The 21,886-nt window shown below is 37.3% G+C and overlaps 1 protein-coding gene across 5 annotated transcripts in view; it reads left to right on the forward strand.

Annotated features, from left to right (window-relative positions):
- The first annotated feature begins 4,401 nt into the window (after positions 1 to 4,401).
- Positions 4,402 to 21,886, forward strand: part of CD46 (CD46 molecule) — a 48,313-nt gene continuing 30,828 nt past the window's right edge. For 3 of the 5 annotated variants that reach the window (XM_074309054.1, XM_074309055.1, XM_074309058.1), the window contains exons 1-4: positions 4,402 to 4,745; positions 6,192 to 6,380; positions 14,038 to 14,229; positions 19,447 to 19,546. In XM_074309054.1, coding sequence (XP_074165155.1) covers positions 4,580 to 4,745; positions 6,192 to 6,380; positions 14,038 to 14,229; positions 19,447 to 19,546 — 647 coding nt within the window. In that variant the 5' untranslated portion in view covers positions 4,402 to 4,579. The remainder of the gene's footprint in view (positions 4,746 to 6,191; positions 6,381 to 14,037; positions 14,230 to 19,446; positions 19,547 to 21,886) is intronic. The other 2 variants (XM_074309056.1, XM_074309057.1) reach the window with 1 other exon arrangement.

The following is a 21,886-nucleotide window of genomic DNA, read 5'->3' on the forward strand; positions in this document are numbered from 1 at the left end:
GAAATGGCTCATCCTTCTATGTGAACAAAAGATCCTATTCCATCCTGTCTCCCTGTGTCATTCCTCTTCATTACTTATCTTCAAACTCTTCCTGTCTACTGGCTCCTTCCTTACTGCTTACAAATGTGACTATGTCTTCCCCATTCTAAAAAAAAAATCCTTATTTGATTCCTCCATTTTTACAATCATCCTATATTTCTTCTGCCCTTTGTGGTTAAACTCCTTGAGAAGGCTTGCTACAATAGGTGCCTTATTTTCCCCTCTACTCACTGTCTTGTTGACCACTTACCATCCGTTTTTTTGTTTTTTTTTTTAACCTCATCACTGTTATGATTCTTACAAGGTGCTAAGTCACTGGAATGAATAGAGACAATAATTATCTAATTTAGCATGGTTCAGTATGATTGATCTGATCCTACAAGGAGATGTTATGGGCCAGAACTTGAAACAAGAAGGTAGGTACTAAGTGGAATTAAGTTGATAATGGTTAAATCTAATTTAGCATTGATTTAATCCTACAACAAATAATGGTTTCCTAGTGATGTAATGATTGGAGTATATTCAATGTGAAGCATATAAGCAAGAAGCTCTCAGGGCCAAAGGGGACTCTGGGAGATTGAGAAGCCAGGATTCAGTTGGGCAGAACTGAGGAAGACAGAGAAATGGTGGCAAGCTGTCCTGTAGAGAACACTGAAACCAAGATCCGGAAGGCCTCCAGAAAACTAGCCGAGCCCCAAGTGAAGGAAAGAGAAAATAAAGGATTTGGACTTTTAACTCCTGCCTGCATTTAAGGTAATTATTATACTGAACTGAAACTAAGGCTGGCTCCAGAAGCTCCCCAAGAAACCTGCTCCCAGAGAACATTATATTTTAGAGAGAAGAACATTACATTTTGGCGCCCGAATGCGGGACAGACACAATCCTAATTTCAGTTGAAAACTCTCTCTGATCCTGATTTCAGTAGAAAAGTCTCTCGACCCAGAAATTAGGGTGAGTACAAAAACAGACAAGGAAACTTTGTTAAAGGGCTCAAATAGTATTTCAGCTAAAATTTCAGATATTTAGAAAGCAGCCTGCTTTTCCTCTTCAAGGAAAATGTGTAGAGAGCATTGCCATACTTGTAAAAAATCAAGGTTTAATTATAACTTGGGAGCAAATCATTGATCTTTTAAAAACTGTACAGTACACATCTCCTTGATTCTTTAAGGAAAAAGAATTGAATCCAGACGAGTGGAAATTAGTAGGAGAGCAAGTAAGTGAATATTACAATTACAATCCAAACTCAATTTCCAAAGATAGACTTTATACATACAATTTAATACAACTGGCTTTAAGAAATTATGTAAGTGTTAGAATAAGGAAAAATAAGAAAGAGCAGGAAGGGGAGGTGAAAAGGATAAAGAATCAGATAAGAATAGAGTTAAGTACAATTCTGAGTGTGGCACTTCACAATGGGAGCATTTCCCATCCCCAGACCTACTTCCCTCAATTAACCCTCCATGGGTGGGGGGAGGAGGAGGGGGAGAGGCAGTAACACATTCAGGACTTCCTATGAAGCGGCCTATGACAAGATTACAAAAGGCATTTGTTAAGGCAAAAAATGAAGGTATATCTGATTTTAAAATAAATGCATACCCTGTGATTGAAGAGCTTCAAGCCAAAAAAGGAGAAGATACACTCCTTTTGATCTGGAAAAAATTAAGGATTTGAAAAAAGGTTATACTCTTTATGGGGCTACATCATCTTATGTTAAGAGGTTACTAGATAGTTTGTCTTATGAAATCCTAACCTCGAGTGACTGGAAATCCATAGCAAGGATAGGTTTAGAACCTGCACAAAACTTGTTGTGGTTTTCGGAGTATCCTGAATTATGTAGGATTCAAGACAGATGCAATAAGCAAACAGGAGTTAATATACAAATCACTTTTGATCAACTAGCCGGTGAAGGTCAGTATGGAGAGAATTCAGCACAGATTTATTATCCCATAACAGTGTATGAACAAATTTCTAAGGCTGCAATAAAAGTTTGGGGTTCTCTCCCAGAAAAAAGATGAAAGTAAAGCCTTCACAAAAATAGAGCAAGGTCCCAATGAACCTTTTGTGGATTTTGTGGGATGCTTGCAAACAGCTGTCACAAGAACCATTGGAGAAAATGCAGCTACAGAAATAATGACCAGACATCTGGCTATGGAAAATGCCAATGAAGTTTGCAGAAGAATTATATGGGTACTACACAAAGATGTTCCTTTAGAGGAGATCATAAGACACTGTGCTACAGTGGGCACAAATGCTTATTATACCCAGACTATGATGAACATGGAAAGACAGGGTGCCTCTTGGCAAGGGACTTCTAGAGAAATCGTCAATGTTTTCAATATGGAAAAATAGAACATCTTAGAGCTCAGTGTAGATATGGAGACAGAGTGAAAAGACGGGCTGAGAGAAGACCTAAAACCCTATATCCAAAATGCCACAAGGACTTCCACTGGGCCTCAGAATGTAGATTGAGCCAGAGAAATGAGAAGTGGGACCCAGCTCCAAGACCTCAATCAAAAGACAGGTGGGCATGATGGCAGTTGAGGTTCCACCCAGAGCACCTTTAGAAGGTCAGGACTCTGATGTGATCTATTAGCCAAAAAGCAATCAGATAGCAAAAAGGGATTACAATTGGGTAGAAACAGGCTTTTCAAACCAACAGGGCAGTGTCCAGTGCAAGCAGCTCCAATGTAATTGCCAGATGATGAGGAGAGATTTAGAAAGTGGTAATAGAAGGGAATTAGGTTAACTGCTTGGGATAAAGTTTTGTGGTATTCCTACAGATGGAGAAGAAAATAGATGGGTGGCAACAAGCACCTGGAGAGAAACAGAAAAAGAGAAACATGCGGAAACAAAAGGAGAAGACCTAAGAACAAAATCTGTAGGAATCACTGGATTCCCTAACACAAGATGAGACTGTTGCAGGACTTCAAAACTTGCAGGAATTATTGGATTCCTGTCACATGAATCAATGGACAATAGATTCCTTTTGGACTATTTCTAGGAGTTATGGACATGTATAATTTCTCAAGGTGATTCATGTTATTTGTAGCATCACTACTAGCTTGTATTATATTGCTATGTGCTTATGTAATTTATGTGATTATGTGTAATACCTCCCATATTTATGGATGGATGTATTCCTGTTTCAAGAGAGCCCCTTCAGAAACCCACTAATCTGATTTGATTTCCCATTTCCTTTGGTGTTTTCATCTGCCTTCGTGAGATGTCAGGGAAGGCACGATTATTGGGGTTCTCACCTCCTTGAGAAGTCAGGGAGGTCATGACCACCCTATGTTCTAAATCAGGGGCCAGATCCGCCCCTTTATGCGGCCCTCCCAGTTATGGCAAATGGGCTGAGGGGCGGAGACAGAGTGAGTTGAGTTCTTGTTTTTATGATAGTCCCGCCTCCCACAGTCTGAGGGACAGTGAACTGGCCCCTCTTTGAAAAGTTTGAGGACCACTGCCTGACTGCTAACTGCTCTCTTTTAAGTAAAGATAGACTACAAAGACTAACTGTACTCTCCCGTATCTTACTGGCTAAAAACCTGCAGCCGGTGCGCCTCAGTTGCTCTGGAAGTGTACTCCCATTTCAGTCAGTAGCTTAAACTCTCCGCATGAAAGGTTAAAAAGTCTCCTCTCACCTCAGTTTCCTTCAAACCCTAACTAAAACCCCATTTCCTACAGAAGATCTTTTCCAAGCCCCAGCCTTCCCTCTTCTATATAAATGCTTGAGCAAATTGGTCCTCTCCGTTTAATTCTGAGCTCCTTGAGACTTTTTTTTCCCTACCCGCTCAGAGCGCAGGCGTGCCACCTGGCTGGCACGTAACATAAATGCTTCCGGGTTGAATGGCTACACTCCAACGTCGGGTATAATTATCTTTAAAGCCCTCCAAAGATAGAGCTTTCCACGGTTTTCCAGAGAGCCCCACACGCCTCTGCTGGAAGTTCTCATTTTCCTAGTAATGTTTTCTCCTTTGGGTCTTGGGGCACGGGCCCCAGTGGGTAGGGAGGGGATCCACCCCTAGCTACGGGCTGGGAGGGAAGGGAGGTAAACAGGTGAAGAAACATTACTTCAGAGGATTCCAGAAACAAAAAGAACAAAGCTCGAGGCCCTCCCGCACCTTGCACGTGGGCGGGGTTCCTCCGGGAGAAGGGGAGGGAAAGGCCCACACGCGCTCACAACAATGCAGGATTCGCTGTTTCAGGCCTGGAGCACAGGGCGGGGGGTAGGGAAGGGTGTAGAAGTGGTTTTTAAAAACCCATTGCGACAACTTCCGGGACACCACAGGAAGCGCCCCTCCCCGTGCCTCCCCAGCTTCCGGCTCCCTTTTCTCTCTTCTCCCCTCCCCCCCACTCCGTCCGGACGCTTCTTCGAGGGCGGGGCCCCGTTTATGATCAAAACTAAGGCGGGGCGGGAGGATTCCCCTCCCTCGCCCTCTGGAGTTCCTGGCGGGCTTCCCGGGAGCGGGTCTCCACCCAGAGCCTGCGCCCGGCTCGCTAGGGGGATTGCTGTTAGTTAGAGAGCGGAGCGACTCCGCCGATGCTTCTCCCGGCGCGCGCCCTGCAGGAGTCCATCGCGGGACGTTCGGCGTCCTCCCGAGAGAAGCGCGCCGCAGCCATGGGGGCGTGTGCCCGCCGCGGGGCCGTGCTCCCTCCCGAGGCGCTGCTCTGGGTGCTAACACTTCTCGCACTGCCGCGGGTCCGCGGTGAGGAGGGGCGCCGGGGGCTGAGGGGGGATGCGGGGTAATGCGGGCTCGCGGCCTCGGCCCTGCCCACTGCCAGTCCCCGGGGACCGACGAACCCTTCTGGCGCTCCCTGGGGGGGGAGGGGAGGGGAGGAGGGGGGTGAAACACTTTCCTCTCACTGCTTTCCGTAATGTCCCCAGTAATGGAAAGAGAATCCGAATTTAATCCAGCCTTTATTGAGCACCTACTGTGTTCAAAGATAAAAAAAATGTGTTGCAAAGATAAAAACGAAACAGTTCTTGCAAACTTCAGGCTTGTAAGTGCGGGGGAGACGGGGCTCCGGATGGCCTTGACTTTGGCCAGATGGGAAGTGGATTTCACACCCTGCCCCCACCCCGATGTCCACTTCCTTTTTTTGGCCGGTGAACGACTTATTAGAACAACCCAAATCATTCCACTAAGTGACTCCTGGAACAGAAACGAGGTGGTTAAAGCTTCCGAAGGGCAGCGCAGACCCCTCCTGACGGTGTGTGGGTGGGGCCTGCGGTGACCCGCACCAATCCTCATTTTTGCCGAAGGAAACAGTGTTACTGAGAGAGTAGGGAATATTCCATTTGGCCCTATATTATCTCCTAAATTGGGGTAGGAGGAGGAATTGCTACTCAAGCCCTATTACTAAAGTAGATTGGGGGGGGTTATTAATTTAAATTGATTAATTTATGCATAAATTAATGAATTAATAAATTTTTAATTAACTTAATCTATGAAATTAACGAAATCAAAAAGAAGGCGTCAGAAATGTTTTCACAGTGGGCAGCCATTCTCACATATTTAATTCCTAAAATTATTTGCAAATAATCATCGCAGGGATGAGTCAGGACTTTGCTCAGAAATCTAATTTGTTTTACAGTGATAAATTCATACTTTGTCAAAACAGCTGAAAATCCAAATCTTGCAACTGTTTCAGTTGAAGTAAGGTTAGAAAAATAAGTTTTGTGAATGAGGCTTTGAAATCAGAGCTTTGACATTTTGCCTTCCCTAAAGCATAAATTCACGGCAGTGCTTTGACTGTGATGATTCCCAAATCATAGCAAACCTTGTTTCTTGAAAATACATGCTATGGGGGGGGGGGGGGGGGGGGAACGGTGTCATGGTTGAAGAAGAAAGGAAGAGAATCAACATTTATAGGGCCTACTATGTGTTCGGCACTGTGCTAAGCACTTTTACTAATATCTCATTTCATGCTTCGCAATAACCCTCACAATAACCCTGCTGTCATCTTATCCTCATTTTCCAGTTTTGGAAACTGAGACAAACGGGTGAGCTCCCAGTGTCATACAGGTATTAAGTGTCTAGGGCTGGATATGAAAACAATATTCCTAGAAAGGTAATTAAGGTTCTTTTAAAAACCCTCTCCCCTGTTACTGGAATTGTGTATAGTTTGTAATATTTAATCACTTTTTTTAGGGGATTGTAGTACTCTGCCAACATTTCAGAATGCTCATCCGGAAGGAAACTATGGTGCTAAAAAAAGCTTTGTTAATGGAACCATCATAAGTTACAGATGTGATACTGGTTATGTTAAAATACCTGAGAAGTCAGACTCAGTTGTTTGCCAGGATACGGAATGGTCACAAATCCCACAGTTCTGTGATCGTAAGTTGTTGATTTATGTTTGTTTTTAAGGAAAATAATTTACTTGTTAAAAACTTAGTATATAACAAACCGGATAGAGGCAGCATGGTCTGGGACATGAGATTGGACTTGAAGTCTGATCCAGTTTCTTCCTTAGACTGGGTGAGTTAGGTGAACTTTCTGTGCCACATTTTCAAAATGAAGAGGTTATTCTCAATGTAATGTCCTTCTAGCTCTAAATCTATAATCCTGTGAATTGTAACACTTTAAATATCCCTAACAGCTTATTCCTTTTCTATCTGTTCTTTGACACTTCACAACATTTGTCACATTTTCTTTTTCCTTTTCTAGGATCAATTTTTTAAAATTAATTTTATAATTATAACATTTTTTGACAGTACATATGCATGGGTAATTTTTTACAACATTATCCCTTGTACTCCCTTCTGTTCCAAATTTTCCCCTTCCCTCCACCCGCTCCCCTAGATGGCAGGCATTCCCATACATAAATATGTTATAGTATATCTAGGATCAATTTGAAAGCCATATAGTGTTACCTTAAATTGTTTAATTTGTTTTTTAAAATGTTTCTTTGATCTATAGTGAGGTTGGAGTTTTTTCATGTTATTACTGACCTGGGCTTTTATTTTTATAAATTGTCTTTTGACTGCACAAAATAAACCAAGTGTTATTGCCCTGTACTATTTGTACTGGTTCCTTATTTTAGATGTTAGATTGACATATAATTTTTCATATATTCCTAATTTATTGTTTTTCTTTTTGTGCCTGGAACAATTAATATTTGTTCCATTGAATTACTGGATATTTTTTGTTGATAATTTTTCCATGCAGTTGAATCAATTAGTCTTGTTTCTGATAATTTATTATTTAATACTTTTTATATGTCCTTTGTAACTGAGAGTAAAAAAATTATTTTTAATTTTTTTTTTTGGTAAGGCAAGTAATTTTTAATGATTATTTTCTCATGTTTTTGTCTGTGATACAGATGCAATTTTTTATGGTATGACTTGAGACTTGTTGCTGTCTAGTTTTCAAAACAGATTGTTAAATAATCCTTGACCTAGTTTTTATTTTCTGCAAATTCCATCAAACATATATACATTTGAATATGTGTGCTTCTGTTTCTGTGATAATTTTCCCTTCCACTTATTTTTCCTGCTCTCCCCTCCCCCAAGAATGAAGTAATTTTATAGGAAGATATAGACAAGAATTGAACAGGTATAAGAGGATTTATAGATATGTTACAATCTCCAGTGTTGGAGGGAATACTCACATTCAACAATGTTTTCTGACATACTTCACTTATTTAAAGCCATTTAGTAAGCAACCTCCATGAGGTGGAATATAGCCAAGAATCAAAAAGTAAACAAACATAGGCAATTTAAGAGACAAAAAGAGATGTCATGAAACCTGTATAATAGTCATTTGTGTACTTTAGGATTAACTCTTTTCTCACCAGCTATTGCTTTTTACACAATTCTAAATTTATTTGATTTAAAAGGCTATGCTAGATTAGAAGCATCAAATTACAAAATCTGAATTGGAAGAGAACTTAAAAGCCATATAACCCAAACTATTCCTTGAATAAGAATTTCTTCCACAATGTAGTCGGTAAATAATCCAAGTTTAAAGACCTGCACTGGGTTGGACTATATCCTGAGATACCCCATTTCACTTTTGATAGTTCTGATTATTAGGAAGTTTTTCCATATAGCAAAACCAAATCTGACTCTCTCTAACTTTTGTCCAGTGTCCCTAGTTTTATCTTCTAAGACCAAGCACAGGCTCTTAAAAAAATTGAAGACTGGTCATATTTCCTCTAAATTGTCATATTATCAAACTAAAAATTCTTGGTTCTTTCCACTTGTTCTGATATGACATAAGGATCCTTCACAGTCCTGGCCACCCTTCTCTTAGTGTCCTCTGTGGTTCTTTCCACCTTTGTCTACATTCTAGTGTAGATGCTTCCTAAAAAGTCGTATTCTGAACTATACACGTTGTTTCAGGTATGGCCTGACAATGACTTTTATGCAGTTTTAGACAATATCATACTTCTTTGGCTCTCATTCTATACTATTGATTCATTGAATTGTCAGTCTGTTAAAACTTCAGACAAAATCATGTATATTAGAAGTATAATTTTTGAAACCAAATGTGAGGTTTGAAATTTAACAGGGATTTAGTCATTTGAGCTTTTTTTGGATCCTGACTTTGTTCACTATCCATCTCCTTAAATTTGATAGCATCTGCACTTTTGATAAGCATTTTGTTAATTAAAATGTTAAGCTAGAATGAAGGACAAATCCCTATCGAGTTTTATTGGAAACTTTACGTTGACTTCAAGCTATTAATGACTACTCTTTGGGTCTGACAGTAAGGCAGTTCAGAATCCACAAATCTGTTCACTAACTCTTGTTCTTATCCACAGAATACCATGAGAGACTTTTCAAATGCTTTTAAAAATTTATGTAAATTTATATGTACAATATTTTCTTGATCTACCAAGGACATTGGGTTTCCTTGACCTGCTCTTCTACTCAGTGCCTGAGCTAAATCCTTCTTGAATCCACAGCTGGCTCTTTTCTTTCCTGCCAGGGAACCATTATTTGATCTGTGCTGAATTCAGTCTCCCATTGGACCAATAGATAAGATGCTATGAACAGTCAGGCTAATCTTCAATCCCTTTCTATGTGCTCCGGGATCTTACTCTTCTCTCTCCTTCTTACACAAAACAGATTAACCCTTTTGTTGTTGTTGTTGTTTCTTAATTTTTTATTGAGGTTTTTAATTTTCAAAACATGCAAGGATAATTTTTTCAACATTGATACTTGAATAACTTTGTGTTCCAATTTTTCCCTCTCTTCCTCCATCCCCTTCCCTAGGTAGCATATTCTCCAATATATGTTAAACATGGTAAAAAATACATGAGAATTAACCCTGTTTAAAAAATATATATGGCTAGTATAATATGACTTATTTTTGATGAGGTAGACTCTTAATGATGACCAGATGCTTTTCTATATATTCACTAACCATTCCAAATTGTTTAAAGTCAAGCTTGCTGATCTTTTTAACTTTTTTTAAAATTTTATTTAGAATTTTTTTCCACAGTATATCTGCATGAGTAATTTTTTTATAATATTATCCCTTGTATTCATTTTTCCAAATTATCACCCTCCTCTCTCCAGTCCCTCCCCCCGATGACAGGCAATCCCATACATTTTACATGTGTTACAATATAACCCAGATACAATATATGTGTGTAAATACCATTTTCTTGTTGCACATTAAGTATTAGATTCCGAAGGTATAAGTAACCTGGGTAGATAGACAGTAGTGCTAACAATTTACATTCACTTCCCAGTGTTCCTTCTCTGGGTGTAGTTATTTCTGTCCATCATTTGATCTTTTTAACTTAACAGACCATTCTTTACATTAGAAAAAAAAAAAAAAAAACACTGAGACATTTGCCCTTTTCTAATACTTTGATAACATTTCATTGATAAAAGTTCAACCATATCTAACAGTACTTTAAGTACCTTTTTGTTTTGCATGTCTCTACAGAAAAGTGACTTCAACCTCTTACCACTACTAAAATTCTTCTTTGTAACAAAGAAAAATGTTTGAGCAAGGCCAGCTTGATAAAACTGCATCGGACAGTATGTAATTATATTCTATTTATATTGTACTCTATTTCTCCTGGTGTTTCAATATGAAGTTTCCAGAATTTATATTGTTTATGACAATGCATCAGTTTCACCGCCTTTAGTGTTATAGTTGTTATAGTGTTAGTTTTTATAGTCATTATTATACATACATTTTTTTAAAAATCCAAATTAGTGAATTGTCAGGCTCCCTATGTAGTTACATAGTTCTTTAGGCAATTCCCTCTTTTTTTTTTTTTTTTTTAAAACTAAATGATTTTTCTGTCTTTAGACTTCCCTTTTGATCTTCTCATTCTTTCTGGGATAATGGTAGAATTTTTAGGCCATGTAATGCTACATTTTCTTTCTCTGAAGAAGAAATCTCTTCTTCTAAAATCTTGGGGGTTTGTCAGACGGGCTTTCTTGTCTCAATCATGAATTCTAAAGATGAATGGTTATTCTCATGATTCTTGCATTTTTACTTCTCCAATTCTTTCTTGTTATTAGAATCAGATCTAAAATAGCTTATCTCTTTAACAGTTTATTACTTCTGAAGAATGAAATTGTCATTATAGCAATTTTGATAAAGGAAAATGGTTATTAGAGGTAGTAGTAGTAATTAATACCCTGTAAATAAGGTAGTATACAGATTAAAAAAGCTGACAAGGAATTGAAATACAAGTTTAGCATTAGGACAAAGAATCTGGTACACATTTTACTTGCCTTGAGAAGGAGGAAGTGTTAATCTATATAGAATTGGTCCTTAACCAATTGATATCCCTCTCAAGCTGGTTAATAACAGAAAGGGCTCATGATATGTTTTAAATGAAACAGAAAACTTTATACCTTTAACATCTTTATGAAATCTGCAATTTCACTGATGGAATTGGAAGGGCAACTTGTAATTGGTTGACAAAAAGTTAGTCCTACTTCTGGGGACCTTTGCTAGTGCTGGAATCTGCCTCACTCACCTATTCATTGCTCATCTCTGGTGCCTTTCAGCAGATTGATTCCCCTAGTGGGGTAATCTGTTTCATATTGGGAACAGAGAGAAGGGGAGAAGGCCAAGTAAGAAAATAGATTGATAAAGTATGACCAGAGCACACAAAAGATGTTGAGGTAAGTTATATTTCTCAGCCCCACTGTTAGTAGCTTCTTGTCCCCAGTAACAGACACTGAATCCAGCACAGAACAGAATCAGTGGATGTCACTTAAAAGTAGGCTACCCCTGGCAGCCGGAAGAAAGCCAACTGTCAATTCAAGAAGAACTTGGGCCAGGCACTGAGGAGATAAGACTGAGGAAACGTATCTGAGCAACCTATCTCAACAGAGGTGCTGCTCTCAGAAGGTGCAGCCTGAGAATATTAAGAGAAAGGACATGGTCCCACAGTACTAAAGGCAATTTACTTAAACCACATATTTTTCTGCAAGTGTATTGGGGTATAAACCCTAAGTTTATGGAGAGTGGGGAGGTCGAACTGTTAGTTAGCTATTTTCTTACTATCCTAGCTGAGTGTCTTTCCCTTGTTTCAGTGTTCCTATGGGCTAACTTTTTTTTTTAAATTATAGCTTTTTATTGACAGAACATATGCATGGGTAATTTTTACAACATTGTCCCTTGCACTTACTTCTATTCCAATTTTTCCCATCCCTCCCTCCCCCTCCTCTCCTAGATGGCTGGAAGTCTTATACATGTTAAACATGTTAAAATATATCTCAGATACAATATACGTGTGTAGATCTGTACAGTTCTTGTGTTGCCCAAGAAAAATTGGATTCAGAAGGTAAAAATATCCTGGAAAAAAACCCCAAAATGCATGTAGTCCACATTCATTTCCCAGTGTTCCTTCTCTGGGTGTAGCTGATTCTGTCCATCATTGTTCATTTGGAAGTGAATTGGATCTTCTCTTTGTCGAAGATATCCACTTCCATCAGAATACATCCTCATACAGTAGTGTTGTTGAAGTGTATAATGATCTCCTGGTTCTGCTCATTTCACACAGCATCAGTTGGTGTAAGTCTCTCCAAACCTCTCTGTATTCCTCCTGCTGGTCATTTCTTACAGAGCAATAATATTCCATAACATTCGTATACCATAATTTACCCAACCATTCTCCAATTGACGAGCATTCACTCATTTTCCAATTTCTAGCCACTACAAAAAGGGCTGCCACAGACATTTTGGCACATACAGGTCCCTTTCCCTTCTTTAAGATCTCTTTGGGATATAAGCCCACTTGTAACACTGCTGGATCAAAGGGTATGCACAGTTTGATAACTTTGAGCATAATTCCAGATTGCTCTCCAGAATGGTTGGATCTGTTCACAACTCCACCAACAATGCATCAGTGCCCCAGTTTACCCGCATCCCCTCTGACATTCATCATTATCTTTTCTTGTCATCTTAGCCAATCTGACAGGTATGTAGTGGTATCTCAGATTTGTCTTAATTTGTATTTCTCTGATCAATAGTGATTTGGAGCACCCTTTCATATGAGTAGAAATAATTTCAATTTCATCATCTGAAAATTGTCTGTTCATATCCTTTGACCATTTACTAATTGGAGAATGGCTTGATTTCTTATAAATTAGAGTCAATTCTTTATATATTTTGGAAATGAGGCCTTTATCAGAACCTTTAAGCGTAAAAATGTTTTCCCAGTTTGTTGCTTCCCTTCTAATCTTGTTCGCATTAGTTTTGTTTGTACAAAAGCTTTTTAATTTGATATAATCAAAATTTTCTATTTTGTGATCAATAATGATCTCTAGTTCTTTGGTCACAAATTCCTTCCTCCTCCACAAGTCTGGGAGGTAAACTATTCCATGTTCCTCTAATTTATTTATAATCTCGTTCTTTAAGCCTAAATCAGGAACCTATTTTGATCTCATCTTGGTGTATGGTGTTAAGTGTGCGTCCCTTCCTAGTTTCTGTATGGGCTAACTTTTTAAAGATAAGTGTACTTGTGGGAGCTCATGAGCTATAATTTTAGGAGTGTGAAGTTACCAAGTTCTTTGAAAGTTCCTTTGAACTCTAGATGTAAGAATTTTTCCCTTTTGGGACCCTACTTACAACCTTCAAATGTGCTTCCAGAGAGCATGCCTTGTGATATAACACTTAACAATAGCTGTTAGTATTGTTAATGATGACATCAAGTTAACCCCTTCAAAAGACTGAGTTTTATTTTCAGCATGTTCTTTTAAGAAAGCAGTACAATTTATATTTCTCCCCAAAATACTTTTAAAAAATTTAAACAACTTTGATGTTTTAGAGGGTGAACTTCAATTACCCAGGAGGCTTATTCACATGGAATAGAAATGCCAAATAAATGGAAATAATGTTATATTTTAAATGTGTACATTAGTCAATTTAAGATATGAATTATTTTCAATTCAGTAAGTATTTCTTGAGCAACTACTCGTTTACTTCATGTTTTTCTTGGGTAACCAACCCAAGGTAGGTTAAGCACAAGAGGCATAAGAATATAGAAGACAAGTCCTCTATTCTTCAGTACATTAGTCTTTAAAAGGGGACCTAAAAGATGTTTAAAGTAATTACTAAAGAATGTTTACAATGTCATTTGTCAACTGCATTGAAATTAATATAAGCTGTGTAGTTTATAGAGACCTGGACTTCCAAAAGAACACACTCAGTTCTGACATCAATATGAGCTATCCTGATTACCTGATGAATGACTAAAATCTCACTTTTTATCTACCCGGCTCCAGACCATGGTTTCACCTCCATCTAGCCATCCATAAGGAAACCAGAGCCTATTCAGCTCAAGTATCTTTTCATCTGCTGCAAAGTTTGTACAGAATCTTTTGGTATATAATGTACTAAGACATTGAAGGGTTTTTTGCTTCGTAAACTTTTTGAAGAAAATATTTGCATCAGCTATTCAAAATATGTTTTTATTTGCTAGTCCTTTTAACTTTTTCTTCAGTTTATTTTGTTTCTACATTTTTTGATGACTGTATTCCTTTTTTAATGTGCTTTTCCCTTTTGTTTCCAGGTAGCTGTAATGCCCCAGAGCGGTTTCTTACTATGAAGCTGAATGCCACATTCGTAAATAAAAATTACTTTCCTATTAACAGCACTGTGATTTTTGTGTGTCGTGAAGGTCATACACCCAGTAAATTTGGTCAACTCATCAGTACCTGTCAGGAAAATGGAGCTTGGTCACCTGTCTCAGGGTCTTGTAAAAGTGAGTAATTCTACCAGTATAATTATCTTAATTGTTGTTATTGGAATTTTCCATTCATTTATGTTTAACTATGAAACTTTTGTTTCTAATTTTTTTTTCTATCACAAATTTGCTTCTGTGAATATTTTGGAATTGGAACAAAATGAGCTACTTGATCATTCCAATATTTAGCGCTAGCAGAACGCTATTCAATTAGGCTAGACATTGAGGTACCATACGAAAGTTCATTCAGTTCAGTAGAGCTCTCCTCTTTAAGATGCCCAAGATGTCCCATCAGCCAAGCATCGAGGCTCCCTGAAGAAGTAACATTACTGCCTGAACCTTTATTTCCCTGAGTTCATTAACTGCAAAAGGCATCAGTATTTTGTAAGATGGAAAATTTGGCTACCTTAGTGGGAGATGGGGTTAAGAAATTGCCTTTCCATGCACTATATAACACAATGAGCCCAAAATGCATATACAACCTAGATAGTCTGAAAGATCAGACTATAAAAAAATTAGAAAGGAACTAGAACAAGTACTTTTTGCAGCTATGGCTAGAGGGAGAATTCTTTAATCAAACAAGGCAAAAGAAATGATCACAAAAGACAAAATCAGTAATTTTAGTTTACATGATATCGCAAAGCTTTTGCATAATTAAGGGAAGCTTTTGATTAAGGGAAAAAAATTGTGTAATTTCAATGATAATGTCTGATATCCAAATAAGGAACTCACACAGATGTTAAGATCATTTTCTCATAGATCACTTGTTAAAGAATATGAACATAGGGGGCAGCTAGGTGGTGCAGTGGATAGAGCACCAGCCCTGAAGTCAGGAGAATCCAAGTTCATATCTGGCCTCAGACACTCAACACTTCCTAGCTGTGTGACCCTGGGCAAGTCACTTATTCCCAGTTGCCTCAATAAAAAAAATAAAAAAAAAAAAGAACATAAAGTCTTCAAAAAAATTGCAAATTGTTAGTGATTTGAAAGATTGCTCAAAATCACTATTAATAAGAGAAATGAAAATGAAAAGAACTCTTTAAGATTTCACCTCATGCTCAGAAGATTGCTAAAGATAGGCATAGATATTATTGGAGGGGCTATAGCCAGATATTATGCTGCTAGGCATCTACTCTGAAGCAGCTAGATGACTAAGCAGATCGAGCACTGGAGCTAGAGTCAGTGAGATCTGTGTTCAAATCCATCATCAGCCACTTCCTAGTTGTGTGACTGGCTACAGAAGGAAATGGCAAACCACTCCAGTATCTTTGTCAAGAAAACCTCAAATGGGGTCATGAAGGGTTCAGATATAGCTGAAATGACTGAACAGCAACAAAGGCATCAACCCAAAAGTAGTCAAAGAAAAAACAGGTTTTACTCATCAAAATATTCATAAAACACTCTTTTGTGCTGTCAAAGATCTATTGATTAGGATCAATTAAAATGTGATGGATGGATGCATTTGGATATTATTGTACCATGAAGAAACAATATGAAGAATTCAGTGAGCTGTGAGAAGATTTATATGAACCTAGGCATAGTCCGAAAAACAATGTCTAGTACAGTGCATTGTCAGGGGGAAAATTTAAAAATGAGACTGAATGCTGTGTAATTATAATGAGCAAGATTAGCCCCAGATAACAAATGAGAAAATGTACATACTTTCTTTTCTTATAGAGATAGGAAACTGGGAGTATGGAACATGATTTGTGTCCTTAGAAAGTTAATGTGTTGATTAGTTTAATTAAATTCTTTTTCCCCCTCTTTTAAAATTTGTTACAAAGGTTGGCTCCATGATTAGAGACAAGGTGAAGGATCTATTTGAAATTGGTATAGTATATAAAATCAGTCAATTAAAATGAAAATTTTAATAATAAATTTATATTCCATTAAAAAAGAATACTTTATATCTTTTGACCTTATTTGGGAGGAGGGGAATAGCTCTTGATCTTACATGTTTATTTTAATTCCCTATATGTTTTGAGTGCTAGATTTTTGCCAGAAATGTTTAACACGAGCTTTGTATAGTTGAGAGTTTTCATTTCTGGCTCATTGATTTTGTTTGTGTAAAATCTTTTTAATTTTATGTAGGCAATATTGTCTGTGTTCTCTCAATTGACCATTCTGTTCATTAAGAATTTTGCCTCTAGCTGGGTGGTGCAGCGGATAGAGTATCAGCCCTGAAGTCAAGAGGTCCTAAGTTCAAATTTGGCCCCAGACACTCAACACTTCCTAGCTGTGGGACCCTAGGCAAGTCACTTATTCCCAATTGCCTCAGCAAAAAAAAAAAAAAATTCTGCCTCAGCCATAGTCTTCCATTTTCCTCTATTTTTTATGGCATGGTCTTTCATATTTAGCTTGCACATCCATTGGAAGCTCACCTTTGTATATGGAATAGGACACTATTTTAAGTAATCTGTTTTCTTGCATACTATTTATTTGGGCACTGAAAACATTTCAGTCTTTGATTCATGCCAGAAAACATCAAGGAGCATGTAAACTTCATAAAAGTGCAGGGGCTGAGTTTTTGTCTCTGTATTTTCAGTCCCTAGCACATAATAGGCATTTAATAAATGCCTAAATGTTGGTTAGTTATGCTTGGGACAAAAAGACTTATCCAAATTAACTACTACAGAGATCACTCATAGAAAGCAGAATTATTTATTAGAATCTCCATAAGCGGACCCCATCCTGGTCTGCGAGCCAAATTTCACAACAGGATAGGGCCAGAGCCTTGAAAATGCTTACAGCTTTTATACATTTCAGACAAAGAACCTCCAAAATCCCACCCTCTATATGTTGTGATTGGTCACCTAAGTCTATATTCCCCTATTTGGTCAGTACAATGTAGACAAGGTAATATACAGCTTCTTTGGCTACGTATATATATTTTAATCCCTTCTTTGGACAATGAAATGTAGTCCAGACCTTATCTAAAATCATATGACTCTGGAGAGGCTGAATCTGAGGCCTTTAAGGCTTCAATCAATTTAGCTAACAGTCTCTGATCAGTATGTTCTTAATCTGTAAGTTGTTCACCTTTTCACACAGTTTGTGCTATATTCAATATACTTTACAAGTGGTATCATTAATATTCTTTTGTTATTTAGGTGCTTGTAATGTTCTGATCATCTCTCAGTTGTAATCCTTCTCTGGGAGGAGGTGTCTTTTCTGTTTAATCTTTTCCTTTATGAGCAGATTTCTTGGGAGGCTTCTGGAGCCTCCAGCCAGCCTCCTCTTCTTCCTGAATCCTGGCTCTGAATCTCCTCCAGCTCTTGTCCTTTCCCAGTCCAGACTGTTCTCCAAGCTCAATGTTGCCTCTTTTTATCCTCCCAGAGAATGGGCGTGGGATCATACAAGGGCTTCTGGGAAGAACCACTTCAATCAATGAGCTTGCTCCTCCTAGAATTCCTAAGGTGTAAACTCCCTTTAAAGGCCCAAACCAAAGGTCTGAGCCAGAGAACTGTCAAGTCAACCTGAGTTCTCACCTTGTCACTATCCAGACAACCTGAGTTCTCACCTAGTAATCCTAACAGGTGCTGGTTTTGGAGGCAAAAATCCTGAAATTGAACTATATCTCTGACACTTAGTATGGGCATTACCTAGCCCTTTTGAATCAAGTTTCCTAACTTTTTTTTTTTTTTTTTGCTGAGGCAAAAAGCTTTTGATTAAGGAAAAAATCTGTGTAATATATTAATATATGTCTGATACCCAAGTAAGAAACTTACATAGATGTTAAGATCATTTTCTAGTAAATCATTTGTAGGTCAGGGTCACAAAGCTAGGAAGTGTTAAGGTCAGATTTGAACTTGGGTCCTCCTGACTTCAGCTAGTGCTCTCTATCCACTGCTCCACCCAGGGTTTAAAATGGAGATAATACCTCTTGAACATTCCTCATCCTCTTTCTCTGAGGCTCAGATTAGATGGTTTTGTTTGTTTGTTTTTATAGTTATAACTTTTTTTGACAGTACATATGCATAGATAATTTTTTTTTTACAACATTATCCCTTGTACTCCCCTCTGTTCCGAATTTTTCCCCTCCTTCCCTCCACCCCCTCCCCTAGATGGCAGGCATTCCCAAACATATTAAATATCTTATAGTATATCCTAGGTACAATATATATGTGCAGAACCAAATTTTGTTGTTGTTGTTGCAAAGGAAGAATTGTATGCAGAAGGTAAAAATAATCTGGGAAGAAAAACAAAAAAAAAAAAAATGCTCACAGTTTACACTCATTTCCCAGTATTCCTTTTCTGGGTGTAGCTGATTCTGTCCATCATTGATCAATTGGAATTGGATTAGCTCTTCTCTATGTTGAAGATATCCACTTCCATCAGAATACATCCTCATACAGTATCATTGTTGAAGTATATAATGATCTCCTGGTTCTACTCATTTCATTCAGCATCAGTTGATGTAAGTCTCTCCAAGCCTCTCTGTATTCATCCTGCTGGTCATTTTTTACAGAGCAATAATATTCCATAGCCTTCATATACCATAATTTACCCAACCATTCTCCAATTGATGGACATCCATTCATTTTCCAGTTTCTAGCCACTATGAAAAGAGCTGCCACAAACATTTTGGCACATACAGGTCCCTTTCCCTTCTTTAGTATTTCCTTGGGATATAAGCCCAGTAGTAGCACTGCTGGGTCAAAGGGTATGCACATTTTGATAACTTTTTGGGCATAGTTCCAAATTGCTCTCCAGAATGGTTGGATTCTTTCACAACTCCACCAACAATGCATCAGTGTCCCAGTTTTCCCACAGCCCCTCCAACATTCATCGTTATTTGTTCCTGTCATCTTAGCCAATCTGACAGGTGTGTAGTGGTATCTCAGAGTTGTCTTAATTTGCATTTCTCTGATCAGTAGTGATTTGGAACACTCTTTCATATGAGTGGAAATAGTTTTAATTTCATCATCTGAAAATTGTCTTTGACTATTTATCAATTGGAGAATGGCTTGATTTCTTATAAATTAGAGTCAATTCTTTGTATATTTTGGAGCTGAGGCCTTTATCAGAATCTTTAACTGTAAAAATGTTTTCCTAATTTGTTACTTCCCTTCTACAGATTAGATGTTATGTAGATAGATTTTTACAGATTTTTTACCTAACTTAAGTATATCAGTATATTGCTATATAGATATTGATATCTATCGATATTCAATGTACCACTTTTGAACATTTTACAATGCTTTATAAATGTTAACTTTTTTTTTTTTTAACCAGAAAAATCATGCCCAAATCCAGAATCATTAGATAATGGTCAAGTTAAAATAATAACTGATATCCTGCTTGGTTCTGAAATTGAATATTTTTGTGACGAAGGGTAAGTTGTTTCTTAAGAAGTGTAGTGTGATTTAACTATTTAGTATTATGATTTTGTTTCTCTATTTCTAGAGCTTGTAAAACAGCCCACTGTGATTGTCATTCATATCTTGTTGATTGTAATTCAATGAGGGTTTTACAATACTTAAAGATCATGGGTGAATTCTTGAAGGCCAGGCCTTTGTTAGTACAGGCTCTGCAGATCTCATTAACCTGGAAAGTCATTGTGGTATGCCCTAATGAGATTTTCAAACAAAGTTTGGAAATGGTATTACTTCCCTGATGAAAGTAATGAACTTTTTTATTTTGGGGGGCAGTGATAACTCTCAAAGGTTCTTTACTAATATGCAGGATTGGTGCACCCACACTAAAGAAATCATAAATAACCGAGGCATTTTAGTATTTATTTGTACCCTCATTTTATTATTTTGATAATATGAATGTCATTACAATAGAAGTACTCTTCTTATTTCCTGCTATCTGCAGTACTTTTTTCTTTGTCTGAAGAAAAATGAGAGAGTATAGGTTGTAATACTAGATAGGAGAGTTACTTTCTCTTAGTCTATGATTTTATCCTGTTGGCTGTCAAAACTAATTATAATTCTAAACATATTGCATATATCTAATTTAATAGTGGTTGTTAAAGATTTTGTTAGAGACAACCAACTGAGCTTGTTTAAAGGTACAGTTATTAGTATTGTTTAAGCTTCCCCCCAGTAGGCATTCTAAAAGGTTGTTGTTACAAAGGAGTTTGCTGCTTTATTCTAGAAGATACACTCTTCACATTTCAGAAGGAGGCTGTTAGATCTTGATGGTGCTCACATGCCTCTTCTCTCTCCTGGAAATGCTCATAATGAGCTATGAACAGTGATCTACCAGAATGTTGGACTGCTGTGAGATAGTGGTACTGTAGTCCTATGAATACTAAGTATTCAAGAACTGAGCAAATATTAGAGAGAATTAAGTACTTAATACAAGAAATTATAGTGCAAGTAGTTGTAATTCAATATGTTTTATTCAACAATTATTTATTAAATGCTACTATGCACTTGTACAAGACATTGAAGATAAAAAGATAAATTTGGAGTTCTCGTAGAATTTAAATTTTTCTCTACATTTGTAATATGGAGAAATTAAAGAGAGTATGGAATTAGATAAGTGTAAAAGACAGATATATAAAAAAGTTAATTATTTGAATAATAATGATATGAAAGTAATAAAATAAATATATGTGCAATAGGTACTACAGTTTCTAGAGATTACTTTGGTTGAGATGGCAAAGAAAGATAGCCTAAATAAAATCACTAGCCCCGGAACTTTAAAATTATGTAGGCATATAGGATGAGGAATTCAAGTTGGGGTAAATGATATAAGCTAAACATAGACATTTTAAAAATAAGATCAGGGTCCAAGTTAATCCCAATAAACTTTGGATAGAAAATGCCATCTGCAGCTAGAAAAAGAATTATGGATATGGAATATAAATGAACACATGCTATGTTCACTTTTTGTTTTGTTTTGTTTTTTCTTTCTTTTCTGTGGTTTTTCGCTTTTGCTCTGATTTTTCTCTCCCATCATGATTCATAAAGAAATGTATATTTAAAAAGTTAATGTACATGTATAATCAAGAAGAAAACTTTTAAAAATTAATAAAGAAAAGGAAAAAAGAATGGGTTACTAGGATTAAAAAAAATAATATTAAGGAACATTGAGAAAACTAGCAATGTCAGATTCATGTTAAGCACATTAACTTTTTGCTTATTTATAAGGGTTTGGTATGGGGGTACTTTAGGTATCTTTGATATGGTATAGTTTCTAGGGAAATATAGCCGTGACCTTGAGGAGGGAGGACTTCTGTTCTGGCTGTATTTGATTTCAGAGTCCTTTAGCTTTGCCCTCCCTCTCCTACCCAACCTAGGAATGCAATTATTCTGACAGTCTGCCTGATTCTAGACCATCTCCTCAAGTCATTGCTGACTGATAAATCTTGTCAGTGAGAACCAAATTCCAGAGACCATTCTTCCTTCCTATCTACGAGCTATAGAATTAGCATATCTGTGATAGAAAGTGGATAAATGTGTCTCCTTGCTTCTGTTTCACTGCTGGAAATTTAGCCTGCTTTGCAATGATGATATAATTACAACAAATTTTGCCCTTTGGCTAAGGAGATGGGTTCAAGCCTGCAAATGAGATACCTTGCGACATCTGTCTATGAACCCAAACTTTTTGGGTCCCCTTCCCAACCTCAATATCCTTATTTGAATAAATTGTAAGAGTTTCATTTGCCACCTTTATAATGTTTTTCATGAACTTTTATCAAAACTTTGGTGTATTTATAGTT

Source organism: Sminthopsis crassicaudata, chromosome 4 (genome assembly GCF_048593235.1).
Source record: "Sminthopsis crassicaudata isolate SCR6 chromosome 4, ASM4859323v1, whole genome shotgun sequence".
Classification (NCBI taxonomy): Eukaryota; Metazoa; Chordata; class Mammalia; order Dasyuromorphia; family Dasyuridae; genus Sminthopsis; species Sminthopsis crassicaudata.